The sequence below is a fragment of the Cydia pomonella genome, chromosome 20 (genome assembly GCF_033807575.1).
Source record: "Cydia pomonella isolate Wapato2018A chromosome 20, ilCydPomo1, whole genome shotgun sequence".
In the NCBI taxonomy this organism is placed as follows: Eukaryota; Metazoa; Arthropoda; class Insecta; order Lepidoptera; family Tortricidae; genus Cydia; species Cydia pomonella.
The window spans coordinates 8,671,263-8,690,036 of NC_084722.1; the positions used below are offsets into that span (position 1 = coordinate 8,671,263).

The 18,774-nt window shown below is 36.4% G+C and overlaps 1 protein-coding gene across 5 annotated transcripts in view; it reads left to right on the forward strand.

Annotated features, from left to right (window-relative positions):
• The window catches only part of LOC133529153 (RILP-like protein homolog), a 28,799-nt gene extending 10,272 nt beyond the window's left edge, over nt 1–18,527 (forward strand). Inside the window, exons 3-9 of one of the 5 annotated variants that reach the window (XM_061866793.1) lie at nt 606–745; nt 8,347–8,421; nt 9,820–9,918; nt 13,094–13,275; nt 13,814–13,933; nt 17,759–17,845; nt 18,355–18,527. In XM_061866793.1, the coding sequence (XP_061722777.1) occupies nt 606–745; nt 8,347–8,421; nt 9,820–9,918; nt 13,094–13,275; nt 13,814–13,933; nt 17,759–17,837 (695 nt within the window). In that variant the 3' untranslated portion in view covers nt 17,838–17,845; nt 18,355–18,527. The remainder of the gene's footprint in view (nt 1–605; nt 746–8,346; nt 8,422–9,819; nt 9,919–13,093; nt 13,276–13,813; nt 13,934–17,758; nt 17,846–18,354) is intronic. The other 4 variants (XM_061866792.1, XM_061866794.1, XM_061866795.1 and 1 more) reach the window with 4 other exon arrangements.
• The last annotated feature ends 247 nt before the right edge of the window (nt 18,528–18,774 follow it).

The window sequence follows — 18,774 nt, forward strand, 5'->3', positions numbered from 1 at the left end:
AAGCATATGTCGTAAAAGTTGCTAAACACGATATGACTTTCTATAATCACACCAGTGCAGTGTTACAGACCACGCGTCCATTATGGTAATTATTACTAAATAGAATTTGTGATATTATCAGTGTTAAGATTTAGTTAGCGAATGATTACTTAATGATACGATGAGTAAATCCACGTGGAGCGGATGTCATGCTCTAGCGCCGGTAACTTTGCTCAGCAGAGTAACCGTACAAAAATGCCGCATTAATTAATATGTCACGAAAGAAAGCTTACTAAAGAGCATGAGTTGGAGCAAGACTTATGACATGACATTAAGTACGACCATGATGGCAAGTCTAAAATGATTTATATTTGCACATGTCTGATAAAGCTGTTTCCATAGCCTACTCAATCTGACGGTAACTGAAGTTTGGCCAGTATCCTGCGTTTATTCATGTACTTTATCAGAAAGAAGCCTCGCCTCTCTTTTCATACTTTGTTTAAAGTAGTCGTTGTAATTCATTCATTCATCCTTGCACAGCTCTTCGTATTGTCTCCCATTACACCTTTAACCGAGGACAGATTTCGGAATTTTAGGCAAGTCTGAATTGAGTCATATTTGTGCAGGCACCAGCGCCCCGCCCTCCCCCGCCCGCGAACACGACCAGGAAGTCCTGTCCCGATTGAGCAGCACCGCAGAGAAGCAGCGAGCCACGCTGCGCCAGCAGGAGTCGCAACTGCAGGAAAAGCAGCTGATCATTGAAAGTGTAAGTTCATTTTTAATATAATAGGGTATCGCAACCTTTTTCGCGTGATAAATGAACGTTCATGCTCTCCGTGCTTCGCTACGCCCATTGGGAGCAAGTTTACTTTGAGAACTCCTGCAGCTTACAAAGCCACAAAATATTTTACCAGATTCCAAAATAGAAAAGATGCTTTTTATCTACTTTCTAATGTACCTAATAACATTGAGCGGAGATAATGGTATATTGTGACCGCCGCCATACATGAGGCGGGAACAGTTGGGAATTATTAATATGAATGCACCTATACCCATCTGTGCGCGGCGGGAACAAATGGGATTACATCGAAATAATGGAATCGGGTGATTTGTTATTTGATCTACAATTTTATAAAAGGAATATTTTGTGGCTAACGTTTGTTATGGAACATTATGATAAAAGTGGACAGATAAGTATCAATTGGTCTGCCGATCGGTACCAGTCATCTTTTTTCTGATGGTAACCATAAGTCCCCCTTTGGCTTGGTTACCCCTCTTTAGAGCCCTGTAGATAAAGCCCTTGTAAAGTTGATTTAATTTAGTTATCCAGCAATTATAATAATGCCCCGTGACGTAACATTTTGATTTTGTAATGTTTTGAAAGTATTGTAGATATGTATTGGTTGGTTTAAATACTTAAATTAACAAGTGTATGGAAGTATTACCTAATTGTTTAATTGTATTCAGACATGCTTTTAATTAAGAATATACCCTAATGCTTATTGCCAACGTAGCCTTTTTGAAGTAACGGTATAACAAGTTAGAATTTCTCACCTATATAAAATACGCGACAAAAAGATTTCTTAACGGTTGACTTAGTCATGTAGATTATATCAATACACACAATAATATCCTCCTGTTTATAACAGGTCGGTAAATTATATATTTAAAAAAAAAAACCACAAAGTTATTGCGTAAAAATTAGGTAAGGGTTATAACAAAAGTGAAAATTGTTAAATTCCTAAGTCCAGGTTAAGCTTAATCTGTGAAGACAATGTAAAAAAAAAATATAGAGCACATTATTCTCGTCAAACGAGTGATGACATTTTTAAGTTCTCAAGTAGATGAGACAAATTCTAACCTAGATCTGCTACCGCGATGAGAAGATTTAGAACAATTTATTCTTGTCAGACTAGCTATGACGGTGGAGACAACGGATAGTGGTCGGTCGATCGACTCCGTTTGCGATCCAATAAATCAGCTGTCCTGGACATTTGTTAGGCACGCTCTTCTTTGGTTGCGAACTAGGGTTGTTTCCTTTAGGTAAATTAAATTTTAACCTAGATCTGTTTATATAGTGTTAAAGAGATATAAGGCAAATTATTTGTGTCACTACTCAAGCTATGTCGTTACCAGTTGGTAGAGACAGGACAGGACGGATAAGCGGCCGGTCGATCAAGTCCAGACGCTCTCCGTTTCCGATATGGTAAATCATCTGTCCTGGACATTTGTTATGTACTCTCTTCGTTGGTATCGAAATTCGTCTGTTTCGTACATAAATTAAATTGTCTCATAAACCAAATTTACGGTAGTGTACAAAAAATAAACGTTTTTAAGCACATTCATTGAGAGCTACCGTTTTTGTGCTTACCTACTAGTTAGCGCCACTGTTGAGTAAGGTCCAAGATCCAGCTGTCAAAGTCATTGTTATTATGGGCGCGAAACTAACTTCTTAAGACGGCCCATTGTAAATTTTGACGTCAGTTATCTTGAAATCTTGATTTATCTCAGCAATTACAAAACTCATGAAAGTATTATTTGGTAAACTGGTTATTCATGACATCAACTTCATTTCTGTAGTTGCCGTCACACAATTGGTTAACTTTTATAGCAGAGAATATTGTATCAGAGATAGCTCTTTTGAAACAAACATTGTACGGGCACATGGGACCGATTCAAGCCTCTAAATTTTCCATGTAGATTAGTCTAAACTCACACTTGAATTCTGTAGTTGTGAATTTTCGTTTATGTAATCCTTGTTTTTTTTTTTTTTTTACTTTAAACGGTAAAATCCGTTTTCTGCATGCGACCTTATAGAATAAGCTAGCGTAAAAGCAAATTCACGCGGGTTTCGGGAAGCAAGCAAGCAAGCGCCGCATTTTTAGATTTTATTGTTTAATGATGCGTCACCTTAATAAGTTGCTCCTTCGACCCGCTTAGTTTTGCACCTCATTTTCTTAACTCCGCTATTAAAGTGCTGACACTCATTGAGTCGTAACTCATATTTTCAATAAATAATCGCTTCTTATAATGAATGTTAAGAGCTGGGCTATAACCGCGAACCACTTCGTCGACTCATCATCATATTTGTGTGATAGAGGCAACTAGATGAAACTTTGATTTTCGATGTTTGCGGTAGCTCATACAGTCAGCAAAGCTAATTAAAATATATACGCAGGGGTGCTATGCTAATGGTTTTGCTTACTGCATACACTACTTTATTATTATGTGTTTGTAAGAAAAGGAATGGATATAGTATTGTTGATCTAAATCGTTTGTATCATCTGTACCTACATGTATGAAAATATATGTAGGATACATTTATTCTTGTCATACGAGAAATGAGGGTGACTATGACGGATATGCGGTCGGGTAGATCGAGTCCGGTTTCCGTTACGAAAAAAGATCGAATGAATTTTTGTTATTCGTCCTTCGTGTAAATCGAAAAATTGTTTCAACACTTTCAACATTTTTAAAAACATATTTATAAAAAAATTGATATTTACTTATGACTCAATAATGCGATACCAATTAACTCAAATTTAATCAGGTTGAGTTTTATTATGGTGTCCCTATATGTAATGAATGGTATCATATCATTGTAATGGTACCACAATAATAAATAAATAAAATGTTACCGAACTTACAATAGTATTTTATACAATGGTGATATAATAGAGAGCTTTTTCAGTTGAGTACCGTGTTTAGGCAACAAAGCTTGCTGAGTTACCTAAGTAAGGTACGAGATTGAAAAGCTTGATTATATCACTATTGTATTCAATACTTTTTCTACGAGTCATCCAAAATGATACTTTTTTTACTATAACACCTAAATAATTAATAATAATTGATAATCTTAATTAAAAACCAGAAATCTACTTTCTTACATTGAAAAGACAAATAACGCAGTATTTGCTGAGAAATTCTTAAGCAAATAAAACTGAAACTTTGTTCGACAATAACACTGTTTATTCACAGATAACTTCTGTTTGAAAGTGCTGCTCTGTATATTTACTCTTAAGTAAATACCTGTTTGCTGCAATTGTTTTTGAAATTGGGTTATGAAAACAAAAGACAAACTGTTCAAAGTAAACTAAGATTTGTTACTTTTGTTCGTAAATATTGCATCGACTTGAATGGAAGAAAGTGAGTTTTTAAAACGTCATATTTCCATAGAAATTTGTCATTAGTGATAACAATGCCACACTTTGTCAATGCAAATGCAATGCAGAGTATGGTGGGTTACTCATTTTCATTTGCAATCGGAATTCATTTCCTCCCTCCGAATCCATTTCAAAGTTTTCCTATAAATATTGTTGCATTTTGTATGGTTCGCGGAGTATATCTATGTATTGTTTCTTTATTCAACTTCAGTTAAAAATAAAAAATAACTTCAACTAAAATCCGAAGGCAGTAAAATTGAAATACAGGCAATAATAAATATCCAAATGGCACCTTTTTTAACTGACCTCCCTAACAAAATAAAGTAAAAATGACCCACCCTAATGCAGAGTTAACTTGGTCCGACTCTATCAGATCTTAAGAAAATTTGTAACCATTGCTCTTTAACTTAGAACTTATTATTATATATTGCAAACGCAGTCACAATTATTTCTCTAGTATGAGAATCTGCGTGACATCTGTCCCAATGCGTCATACATTAGCGTCACGATAAACACTGTCTCGGCTCTTCGTATTACCTGCTTTTACGACACCTTAAAGCTATTTCGGGCAGATTGCTATTAACCAATCTAGTCATAAACATGTATACACATTCACGCCTTATTGTAATGACATAAGGTGTATAGCTGTATATTTGTTTATGGCCGTGAGTAGGTACATAAAGAGATATATTGCCTAAAGGTTTAGGGCGCCACTTGATTGCTTGGAGCGTAACGGAGGTAACATTTACAAAGTTAGTATTTATTTAACTTGCCTTTTGAAATACAGCTCTATTTCAAGCGGCATAAGTTTCCATTTTGACTAAAGTCATAGCGTCATATGAGGTTTTGCTAGTTTTTCGTCGGTATGTGTTCAGGAATTGACCGTAAATACTTTTTTATAAACATTAATCTGGTCTTATTATAACCGTAGCATTTTGTAACAGACATTCTCTAGTATATTAAGTTTGATATTTTAGGTACCTATTATTTATTGGTAGTTAATACACTTATTTTCTGGTACAAAGTTGATTAAGCCCCTTTAAGCTTCGTAGATTTAGCGTAGAGGCGTACAGTCATGTCTGAAAATATCGATACGAAAATATGTATACACTACCTTAATACATGGGTAACAAAGTCGTGTATACATATTTTTGGCACTTTATTCGTATCAATATTTTACCGTACCGTGACCGTACATAAACTTAAAAAGTCTATAACAAATTAAAGGTGTTTGCAATTGTTGAATTGTCTTTATTTATGAATACGTCACAAATAATAAAATAAGGTATGAGATCATTATTAGTCATAGCGTTTTGTTTGAGTCACCTGACAAACAGTTTAACATACACGTAAACAGGTTAACATAGTAGAAGCATCAGTAACTTTTCTTAAACTGCACATATAGAGGAAACAGTATATACTACATTTCGATGTTATTATTTGTATGTTCCTATAACACACTTCATAATAAATATAATAATAATTCAGCCTTTATACGGCACAGGCCTCTCATGCCCGAGAGGGCTTGGGCTATAGTCCCCACGCTAGCCCAATGCGGATTGCGGACTTCACATACACCTTTGAATTTCTTCGCAGATGTATGCAGGTTTCCTCACGATGTTTTCCTTCACCGAAAAGCTAGTGGTAAATATCAAATGATATTTCGTACATAAGTTCCGAAAAACCGATCGAGTCATGTTCCAAATATCCCGTAATTGAATCTCTTTAGAATTATGATCTTATAGAATTTCAACAATAATTGTTGCAGTTGATATATCCTATATACCAGTGTGACGGCAGCCAGCGCCCCGAAACCTATTGAATTACCCTAACCGCATGACTCACTGTATGTCTCATGCCATGTTTGAGTTAGTGTCTGGTCTGGCTGTCTGGCGCGGGTTTTCTACGAACAACATACATATGTATGTAATGATGTCTCCCCTGTTTCAATGTTTTCCCATAAAACTACCCAGACATATAGTCTAAAATATCCGAATTATAGTTCTAAAGTAAGCCTTATTTGAATTACTTCCATACTCCCATACTAATTCTTAGTGGCTATGTGAGCTGTAAACCTCGCGTAAACATAGAAAATGTAAAAGTGAAAAACACTTAGTGAACATTATCACACTGAACTCACAATGGTCTTATGCGCATACTATTATATTAGCATGCATAATATATTGTTCCGTATTGATACGATAATTTGAAGTTCGATTTTACATTAATCGTGTTTACGATATGGTTTCCATCAATGTCAAGGTATGACATTATCTATCTATAATCAAATAACGTAAAGAAGAATATACCGACAAATCTTATCGGAAATATTAGGAAATCATGTGACGTTAACGTCAATAGGTAGTAATTAAATAGTCATAGTGCTATTCTGAAACACAGGAAAGCTCTAGCGACATTTGTTTTATCTAAAGTTTCTAATGTTAGTCTTTTAGTGTACAACGGCAACTTTTTGTTTATTATGCTGCGTGATACATGTACAAACCGCACCATTCTCAACTGTCCAACGGTGGACTTTATGCCTTTTGTAATAAGGTCTACCTATGGACAGTATGGGCGATGGTACATAATGCATATGCAAACAGATGTAGTGAATACTCCTTTACTAACGTATTTTCGCAGAAACGCATGAACGTGTTATGCTATTTCAGTCAGTCTCAGTACAAAAAGTACTTAGGTTGAGTGATGTAGCATGATAAATACGAATGTTTCTGTGAAATTACGATAGCAATGGATTGTTCATGATATCTGTAATTACGAACAACATGTTTGAACCTATTATAGAACATAATAAATATATATTTTCAAATAGAATAAATTACTCATCAGAGAAAATGTCATGAAAAATAAATATACAAAAGTGAGATTGATTGCAGGATATCAGCACAGAATAGACAATAAGCAATTATATGGAATGAGCTCGCTAATCTGCCAGCAACGCCTGTATCGTTCACGGCGTTCGATTCTGAACTCTATTACGGCGTAGGTAGGTTCAGGCTGGACAGTTAAATGGGCACATAAAGCCAGAAGATTATCAGGTTACACGAAGCGACAGAGATGAACACAATGACTGGCTGATTGCCGCTTAAAAATCTCATACTTTCGTGTAAATAGAGCTTTGTTCTAAATTTAGGATGTGCCATTCAGGTACTTACACACTAAGTTTCTCACACAAATATATTCAGCAAATAGGTGATATATGTGCAATTTCAGATAGATAGAGATCTTATAGCGCCAGCTGGCACTTAAAACGGCGGTTTAAATTAGGTAAGTCATTACATTACATAGAAACACGAAATATCAAAATTATACACGGTGTCGTGTTCGGTTCGGATCAAATGAAAGTCAACTAATGACAAAGACCAAGTCAATGCGGCCAAATCAGTCTGCAGGAAATTCCGTACATCGTATTTTTCTTTTCTCAACCGTAGGCACACCTACTTTTGACTGCTGAAAGCAATTGCTGCTTTGTTGTTGATGACAAATAAACCTGTATTATCGTTTGAAAATTATTAGCGCTCGTTTCCCTGGAGGATACATGAAGGTCATATCGGTAGCTCTTAAGGTTTGATTCGTACTGAAAGCGGCACGAAGTACAATGCCAGAAATTATATAATTGTTCGAATTTTAGCTAACAGTTCTGAGCTATCAATATACCGTCAGCGGCATATTGTTAATTAAGAACTAAATTGAATTTATGAATGGGTAATACCGTGAATTTCAATGCGACGTTATCGAGTGCAACGTTGTTTCAATATTCATGTGCTAATTTTATTATTGATTGATATATTTAACCGACCTGGTAATAAATTGATAGTTGAATGGAACTCTAATTATATTGTCAAATAGAACACAAACAGCAAAAAGTGTTTATGACATTATCATATCTGTATATTTATAAAAAAAACTTGTAAAAGGTACTCCAGGCCCCACCGAATTATTATCATTAACCTGTTTGACATTATCTTATCTTTCGATATATAAAAATATGTTTTCCGCCCACATATTTGAACATCGAACAAAGTCTTATCAATTTATCTTTATACCAACCAGTACATATCAACAATATCAATACCTACATTCATCGTTTGTATATCTTTATAAGATCACGTGTAACTCTATAAACTATTTGTATCGAATAGTTTTCGAAGAGTTTCTCAAAATGGCAATTTTGGATACTTTGCAGTTGTCGCATAAGATTGAACAGTTGTCTCAAGTCAGTCGAGATCTCCGAAGAAAACATAAGCAGATACAAAACCAGGTAACCATGGTCAATACACCGTCCTACTTTCCACGTCTTGATTGGTATCTTTAGCACGAACTGATCTTTTATTTTCGATTCGCCACGGAGAGGCGAAAGGAATTTAGACAGAACAGAACATCATATTTAAAACTGCAGTAAATATATTTTTCATACATTATTTTGCCAAATGTCTATAATCTATGAAACCTTATATCTCACTGTTATATCGGTCCTGAGATACGAGTTTTACAGCTGTTATGGCGCCATATGTTTTCTGATAACTGAACTGTCAAAAGTTAGCATTTGACAATCTAATCATAGCATAATGTTCCGGGGCGTACAGCGCCATCTACTACTGTTGCTGTCAAATTTGCGGCTGCAATATTTTCACTAGTTTTAAGTTATCAACAGATGTTTGGTCGACTTGATTTCACGATTTTGTTGACTTTCCATTGCTTGTTTTGAATTCTTAGTTGTCATATGAGAGCCTTAACTATAAGTACCTATGTTTAGAAAACATTATGTATTGTATACGACTATACGTAGTTGGTCCATTAGTTTACCGTTGTCTTGCTTTGATTAAGTGCTAAATTCCTTTAACTTCTCCAAAATCACTAACCAATCGGGTATCCATTTACTAGTGAGATTACCACTATCCATCTCTCCGCAACTCTAAACTTACATCATTGACCGTCAGGCGGCAACGTTAAATGTACATTTTAATTTGAACCATGGGAGGTAGTAATTAAGATCACTTTGAAGTTATACTTTAACCCCCTTATTCATAAACGTGTGCTAAAGTTTGACAAGCCGGTAACAATCGTTTGTCCTTTTCCATCATACCAATACGTCGGAAAGGGACAAACGATTATTAGCGGCTTGTTAACTTTAGCACACGTTTTTGAATAAGGGGGTAATTGTGTACCTGATGTCAATTTTAGACAGACAAAGTACAAACCGCTACGCTATATAAGGCGTACGTAGTGGAAAAATCGTATCATTGTTATTATTTTGACAACTATACTCAATGAGCCTGCTACGATAATGGTTAACAACGGTTATCTGTATGGTGTCTGGCCGGCTTATTTAAATATTTAGTCCAGCTGCAAGCGGTATTCCGATTTCACATTGTATTATAGTTTTAATCCTGTTATGATACGACCATGAAAAGGATCGGAGAGCATGTCGCAAGCACAAATAAGCGAAAACGAAAAACCATCTTGTCAAATTAATAACAAACCACAAGGATTACAATCTGTTTTCCTCCCACTCTTTTGTTATACTCCGTGCGTCTGTATAGTTGAGGTTATTAGTTATTATACGCATTGAGTCTATAACCGTATTTTACGCATGAACGCGGACGGTCAAAGGATCATTAATACCCATGTACATGCATTAACCGTCCTGACCTTTTAGCTGCGTCTAGTGTGCGAGGAGCGATCAGAGCTTAACGCGATCGTGCAGGCCCAACAGCGGGACATCGCGGCGCTCCAGCAGGCCGACGCACAAAACAAGGTTAGTTCATCTTGTTCCATTTACGACCTTAACTTTGGGTGGTAAGGCTTCATTTTAATTAGTCTCGATAGCTCAGATGGCGGAATATGTACCTTATTTAGTATTAAAGAACCTTTAATTTAGCTATGCCCGATGGACCGAAAGGCAACCGAATTATTGAGAGACTGAGCTTGATGCATTTACAACCTTAAATTTGGGTGGTAAGGTTTCATTTAATTGGGCGTTTTAGTCTAAATAGCTGAGAGCTCGTTGTCGGAATTTGTACCTTATTTAAAATTCAAGAAGTTTTCATTAGCTCAGCCTTATGGACCGAAAGGTAACTGAATTATTGAGAGACTAAGCGTTCGTGTGTTCTTGCAGATTTGTGAGATTGTTTTCTTTATACTTACGACTCTGTTACTATTATGTTAAGGTATAATTTGTAATGTCTGTGTGTTTGCGTGCAATGCTGCGTATGAATTAAATCTCGATTAGATGCATGCTTAAATTGAATGAAATCTTCAGGTTTGATTATCTTAAAACGATAATGCCGAATTTGTTGATGTTTGTTAGCTACTTGTTTCTTTTGTGCCGAATGTTTACACTGTTTTATGGGGTTTTCAATTACTAGTATTAAATCTTGGAGGATTTAACAACTGGAGTCGCATTTAAGAGCTTACCCCCCTGTCGAAAATCTCAGCCAATGGTGGTGTATTGTATGGACTGACGTTTATCTGACATTCATTTGACGTGCCCCGTCCCCCGCAAAAATCGGCAGACGGTTTTGTACAGAAAATTACAAGGCATCTCCAGTTGTTAAATCCTCCAAGTATTAAATACATCACTGGCTATTAAAAAACGGTTCATACCATAAATACACAATATGAATTCACCAAAGTATAACGTCTTTATCAGAATGCCTAATTGCCCATTTATGTTTAGTGGTAATTTTTCATTTAGAATATTATTTAATAGAAATCGTTTATTTGGTGTGAAATAAGAAACTTAACCTATATTCGACCTTCTTATGAATGTCTAGAAAACATACACATTTAAATACATCTTCAGTCTTCAGTTTACTGAATGAGCTGTTGAACATTGTTCTTAAAGTCAGGTGTTTTTAAAGTACATACTTGGTAGCTAGTTATTGTATGCAAATATTTATAAGTATGTATTAATTAATGTCCACATATCAATATCCACAATATGTCATTATGCTGTCATCAATACCCACCTGTGGTCGGTGGTTGGCCGCTAATCTCAGTATAAACTGCGATATGTAACACTATATTCATTGTTTAGGAGGGTAGGGCGAGATAGGGTACCTTTTACATTACTTTGTCAGCTATGCTTGTTCATAACCATATCGACCATGTGTGCATTTAACACCTTATTTAATTGTACATATACTTTGTTTATCCTCCTCCTCTAATTATTTTTTATTTTATTGGAATTTTTTATTTTAAGTTTAATTCAAAATGAATAATGTTTTTTAAGGAAATTTTAAGTTTAATTCAAAATATATGGTTGAACTTCTTTTATTCTGAAATCAAGCAAAACAAAAGAAATGGAACTCTGTTCCAATTGAAAACGGTTTAAATTTCATTGAGGTAAATAATACTTGGGGTAGGACCGTCAGTCTTACGAGATTAAAACTTGTTCTGCCGCTACACTACACGTTGGAAGTATTTTCAAATGCTCATACGGTGGATATGCCTAGAGGCAGATGTGTTATGCAGTACGTAATTACGATAGTGTTAGATAAGCCGTAAACAACTGCATATGGGAAATGATGAAAAAACGCTGCAAAGCAAGTTATAGTACGATTAAGAATTGACGTGAGACGTCATCTGGTGTTCAAATGTGTCTATGGTAATGCTTCGGACGGTGATAATCATAACCCAAACCCCGGGGTTGGGTGCGAGAATTTCGTGTATTGATTTATATCTTTGTTTATTGTGAAGTAGTTACCAATTTATGAATTCTACGCTTAGTGCTGAGAAATGTAAGAATAAGTTTCCGTTTTTTCAGTTGTTACCTATTTTTTGGGTGGTGTAAAGCATTCTTCCACCCACAACCTCACGTTCACTGGGTATGGTGATAATTGGGCCTGAGTTTGGTGGTATGGTATTCTCTTGACGATTCATATTTTTTCTTGTTTTCAGGATTGTTTATACATCAATTAACATTATTATTGTAATTCATGACACTGCGACTGTTTACATAAACATCTAGCATGTACTCTCAATATCTTGGATAACATTACATTAATTACTTTCTAATCTTCAACAGAACTAACACTCTGAAACTTTGTTAAACTTTATTTGTATATTTTAGCCACTAGAACATATATTTTGGCCATTATAACCTTAACTGTAGTAGCCAAAATATATGTTTAGGTTAGGTTAAAAATATACATGTATGAGGGTAAATGAACATATATCTTTTAAAATTGTAATCAGATTAGTCGATTATTAACACTATTTAATCAAAAGATACCGGCAGGGTATCAGAATGTGTATCAGAAATATTAATAAAAAAACTTCGTTCCAACCAGGGTCACGTTTTATAAAAGGCAGGGCTCGGAACCGATATTGAAATACCTGTTAATATCGTTCCAAAACCGTTATATTGTTTCGTTCATTAACAACCGGTTAATTGATGGAACGCGAACTAAAAAATACGTTATGTCTTCTAACCAGTAAGAACGCGGAGAACGATATAATACCGGTTACTCATGGTTAAACTCTTTGTCATACGTGAAAGAGATAGTCGTTGAGATAGTCGTAGTGATGGACGTGAAGAAGTTACTCGTTCTATCTTGTTGCGATATTGTCATTTTAACCGGTTAATTTCGTTCCACAAAAACGAAAGGCGAACGAATTGGTATAAACAGGTATCTCATTAGAACAGTTTTTTAACCAGTATCAGCAAACGGAAACTAACTCCTTTTCGTTCCCGGGCGAATGAACGAAACCGGTTTGAAAAATAAAACGGTTTCCGAGCTCGATAAAAGGCCTGAAGTCTGAAATGGCTGTTTTTTAAAAGAAGGGTCTTTAGAAAGCGAGATAAAAAGGATTTATAAAAAGACCTGTAACCTGTAGGTTACAGGCCTTTGAAGCCTTTGTATAAAACACAAACTAGGTGTCCTATAGCACGTCTTATACTTATTATTCAACTCGTATCCTCCTTTCAGAAGTGCGCATCATGCGGCGCCGTATCCCCGGACGGTCCGGACGACGAGGACCAGTCCTCCAAGCCCACATTCAGCGTGCGCGAGCTACGAGCCATACTCCACGAGCGCAACGAGCTCAAGCTGAAGCTAGGCCGGGCTGAGGAGCAGCTGCAGGCGCTGCAGGCGGAGGTGCCGTCGGAGAGGTAAATAAATTTCTAAGCTAAATCTGGAGAGACTTTTCGGTGACAAAGTCGATCCTTTACGGTTGCACTTCGGCACTCTGCTACTGCAGTCTGTGTAAAGTTAGGTTGGTATGTTATTTATTTTCGTGAACAAAGAATATTTGTTTGTTGTTTTGTTTGTTTAACAACTTGATTGATAGTGCGCGACATGCCTTAACAGCGGTTGTAATCTATGCGCAAAAAAAAAACAAGAAAATCGTATCAATCGTTCGAATTAGACCATGTAATGAGTACCGACGACAGCGAGGACAGTTTCAGAAATTCGATCCTCTAAGACCATACGAAACGCCACATAAAAATCTTAAGTTCAGCCGCATGTAAATTGTGTTATTTTGGCACAAGATCAACGCTTGTTGTTCGACCAAACAAAAAAATAGCAATCGTCCCAGTCATTTTAAGTTTCTGTATTTGCATTTGCTCTATCAGCTTAAGCTAGCACCTTTTTTTATCTAAATACAAACCTACGATTTATTAACTGAATAAAACTTGTCCATTACAGCAGTTCAGACACATCTCCGTCCGCATCAGCGGCAGCATGTGACGACGCGCCCGTGCAGGGCCCGCTGCCGTGCGAGCCCGACGACGCGCCGTGGAAGAGGCACAGCGGCATCAGGAAGTTGTGAGTAACTTTAATGCTATTGTGAACTCTATTCCGTTGGAATAAGATTCAGGTTTTGTGGGAATTCGCAGAGTGCTAGTGATGGGATGTTGATAACGATAAAGTAACGCTAACGTTAAAAGCAATTAAGTTAACGGTAACTGTGTAAATGAAGGATGTTGGACAATTACGAATACAGTTTATTTTTATTTAGCTTGGAAGAATATTCCACTTTCTTCCTGGTGTACAGAACTCGTGTTCTGGGAATTCCTACATATGCGAACAAATAATTTTAGAAGCAGAGAGATTTGAAACTTTATACAATTTGGAGTGAGAATCTAGTGAAACTTCTATTATGATTGTACTAGTAATTGTTTGTATTTTCACTCTATTGTATAAACTTATACACTTCGAATAATTTTCAATTCAATTTACTAGCTTTGGTTTCTTTTGAAGATTCATCCATATGTATGCATTGCCGGATGTTTGCCTTACCATGGGTGGTTTTAACGGTTTTCAAATTATTATTTTTTTGGGATATTTGTACTTTATGTAGGTGTAACATTTTACTTGGATTTAGCTTATAATTAATTGGGTAAATCTTCGCATATTTTTAAGATAACATAAGTAGAATGAGGTGAATTGGAATTAGTAAGGTGGTGTGGTAGCTGATTTAAAAAAAATGAAGAAGTGAATAATTGATTGCTGGTGTTGGTATACACAGATTTGGAGTGGACGGATAACGCAACGCTTTTACTTGCATGACATTCAAATTACTCTTATTAGTGTTTAATTTCCTTATTTGTTTGCATGTTAACATCGAATAAAATTAAGGAATGTAACTTATAATGTGAACTTAACCGAACTGTGTTACAGTAGGAACATTGCACTGCAAAATATTGCATTGCACTGGACTTTTCAACAAATACCGGAAGGCGTGGCAGGTAAACTTGCGGTATCTATCACTCGAAATCTGTGTCAATTTCCATATTGTATTTAATATAATCATATTTATTTTGGAGTATTTGGAAAAAGGTTTCAGGAAATGTATTACTAATGAATGGGGAATATTTTGTTGTTTTTCACAATAATGTTATGTTTTCGTATTTCAGCATGTTTATATGTAAAGTGTGACATTTCATGTATGTTGTAATTTGCTATTCTTTCTCTTCTTCATATCACATATTGGATATATAGCTATAGGTACTTACTGGCAAACATTTTTACAGGTGTACCCTTGTTTTGCCGACAACCTTTTCATCGACAACGATTCATCGAAACTTTAGTACTAGTAATATTGTTTGGCGTTAACGTAAAATACTATTTAACGAATATGACTTAATCGCAGATTTTTTTCCAATTATCTTAATTGGCACAACTACAAAACATTGCAATTCATTTCTTCGACGTTGCCAGAAGTGGGTTAGGTTTGGTTAGAACTGCGACCCCCAAGAAAACGAACTGTTGCCAGAAATGGGTTAGGTTAGATTAGAACTGCGTCCCCCAAGAAAATGAACTGTTGCCAGAAGTGGGTTAGGTTAAAACTGCGACCCCCAAGAAAACGAACAAGTGGGTTAAGTTAGGTTAGAACTGCGATCTCCAACAAAACAAACTGTGGCCAGAATAGCCATACATTACATGTAAAAAATGAATTAAAAAAACAGAAATGAAATGCCATGACATGAATTTTATTGAAATAAGTCAACTACCAATTAAAAGACCTCGGGTCAAATTACCTAGTATCGAGTCCTAGACGCAATGACTTGTTTATGAAATGAAAATACTTGAAACGTTGTCTTTTAAATAATATTAGATCAAATGTCTGTCGGCAATTCAATGGTAAACCATTTTTACATCTACATAGTTCCAAACCCACCAAACTAAAAACTCACATCAATATTTTTTCATTTAAGTAAAACTATGTTAATGGTATCGTCGAATTGATTAATGAATTTACAAAATAACCTACCTAGTACCTACATGTTAAAATAGTTTTATTTAAATGATTTTTACAAATTATTCAGTCGTTTTTCTTAAATCATACTAGATACATACAAATGTATAGCCAAAAGCCCACTGCGGCACATTCTACGTTACGCTCAAAATAAACAATTAGTCAAAGTCTAGCTAAGCTTCGATAACGGTATATATCTATCAATTTCGAATTTCTTAAATTTATTAATTTCGTTATTTTGATCATTGAAATACTGATATTAAAAATGTCTTTTTTTTTTTTTTAATACCACGACGGTGGCAAACAAGCATACGGCCCGCCTGATGGTAAGCAGTCACCGTAGCCTATGGACGCCTGCAACACCAGAGGCATCACATGCGCGTTGCCGACCCTTTAAAAACCTGTACACTCCTTTTTTGAAGAACCCCATACTGTAGCCCCTCGGGAAAACCTCGGCAGGAAGCTCATTCCACAGCCGAAGCGTTCGCGGGAGGAAATTCCTCTTAAACCGCACAGTACGCGACCATTTAGGTTCTAGGGTGTGAGGATGAACACCCTGCCGATGGCGAGCGGTGCGGTGATAGAAAGCGGCCGTTGGCATCATGTCAAACAATTCTTCAGAGCACAGCCCATTGTACAAACGTCGTTAACGTTATACCATTTTGATAATAATAAAAGAAAAACAGTTATTGGTATTGTTACGTTGATTTGTGCTGTGAATAGCGTGAAGGTATAATATAATAACAATACTGACATTTTTTTTATTTAATACATACCGTTACTATAACGGTATCGTTAAAGTAAAACTGATTACCGTTGATGATGACCGTTGAGAAGGCTAGTAGTTGGTGCGTAGCATGGTCCGCATTTGCTTTTCTTAATGTCACGAATATCTAAATCTCTTGTACATATTTTTCAACATAACGTTTTCAAGCACGTAAACTGTGGGATTGGTATGTCTAATAATTTCATCGGGTATACTTGGTTCTGGTACTTTTTTCAGTATACTATTTAAGTCTATTTGGGTATTTTAAAAGCATGATAATGATAATTGTTTGGTTTTCAAAATTATTTTAGGTGAATTGAATGAAAAATGGCACCAGGGCCGAAAGAGATCGCAATGCCACGGATCCATCGTAATACGGCGCACGGTCGCATGGTATTCTGATACCTATTGCACTCGAGCCAAATGCTTTATTTCGCTTGACCACTTCCCTATTCCCTTGTTTATATACCTTTTGTTTTTGTTTAGACGATTTGGAAGCTAAAGATAAAGGAAAGCACAGTGTTTCTATACCAAAGCTCAGGTATAGTTTTCATTGTAAAAATCATCAGTATCTTTATGTCTTAGTCTTGCTGGCTCAAAGAACAATCAATTTTAATTATTGCCAGCTAAAGTAGAAGTTCTGTTGTCAAAAATATCAGTCATTTGCACTAGCAATGATAGCAAAGAGCACTGATCACCTGACTCTGGAGACACCTGATCTTATTACTTGTGTGCATGAAAATAAAAACGTGTTGAAATTTAAATTTGATTTTTGGAATGTACACATTACATTGAATTGCACGATTTAATGTGATTTACTAAACATGCCTCTACATGCAGTATACCTTTACAACATTCCAAATGTTTTAACATTTAAAATGCACGAATATGAGAAATGTCTGTTCACTAATGGCATTTTGCCAACATAAACGAAGTACATAAATAACAAACTGTGTTACATATATCGATACTCAACATCTGCTGCTAATATATTTTACTTGTGATACATTTAACATCTGTTACTATCCATTATATTCCTTACATTTTCTCTAACACACATTTTAACTCTCTCGCCGTATCAGCACTTTTTTTTTATTGAACCCTCCTGACAAAGTGGTTGTGCAAGGTTTTGGTTGGCGCTGACGACGAAGGACGAGGGGCGCCGCTCGCCGCCGCCGAGGATCTCTTTCGGCCCTTGGTACTGAGGACTGAGGTATGACGGGTGTGAACTACTAACAGGGATTTACGCCTGTAAGATATTTATATATTATTTATAGGGTAATTCTATTTAATTATTTCTAGTTATTTGGCATTTGTAAAAACGGCGTCAATGATTAACATAGCCAGAGGATGCCTTAGCACCTATATAGTTTGATTAGTTCTTAGTGTTTAACGGGTTTTGTGTTTAAAGATTGTTTAGATTTCGTTTTTTTTTTTTTTCAATTGATATGGATACTACCTATCAATTACAGGTGTCATTTATGTTTTCTTTTACATGTTTATTTTAGTTAATAGTAAAACCATTTAATGTAAAATATAGAATGTAAGATATAGAAGATTCTGTGAGACAATATGAAAAGGAAGAATATGAACTAATTGGAAACCATGAGCTAAGAAGGAAAATTCGTGCCGTACCATGACCATGTCATTATGTTTAAATATAATATTTTAATAGACGATGACGTTGTAAAGGCTCGCGCTTAAAATATGTTCGTTTTCCAGTTTTCGCAAGCTCTTTGCTGAGTCTGACATCGCCGTGGGGATCCCGCGGCGCTCGCTGTCTTCCCTCGCGAGCAAGATATCCGCCGCCCCCGGCGCCGCCGCCGCCTCCACGTAGGCACTCCGACCCCTCCGCCTCCGCCTCCGCCTCCGCCGCCGCCTCCGCCGCCGCCGCCGCCGCCACCAGCCACAAGCCCAAGTCGCGCCGCCACTCCGACATCAACAACCCCCGCGCCAAGCTCGACCTGCGCCAGGAGCTCCTCAACCTCCACCTCAACAACCAGGAGGTCGACAGCTGGCTCGGCACCAAGTTCCACGAGAAGGACGAGGAGGACTACCTGGACAGGCTCGGCCACGACATCCCTCTACAGAGGTCTCTTTCTCTCGACGGCGGCAAAGAAATCTTCAACTACCTCGAAACTA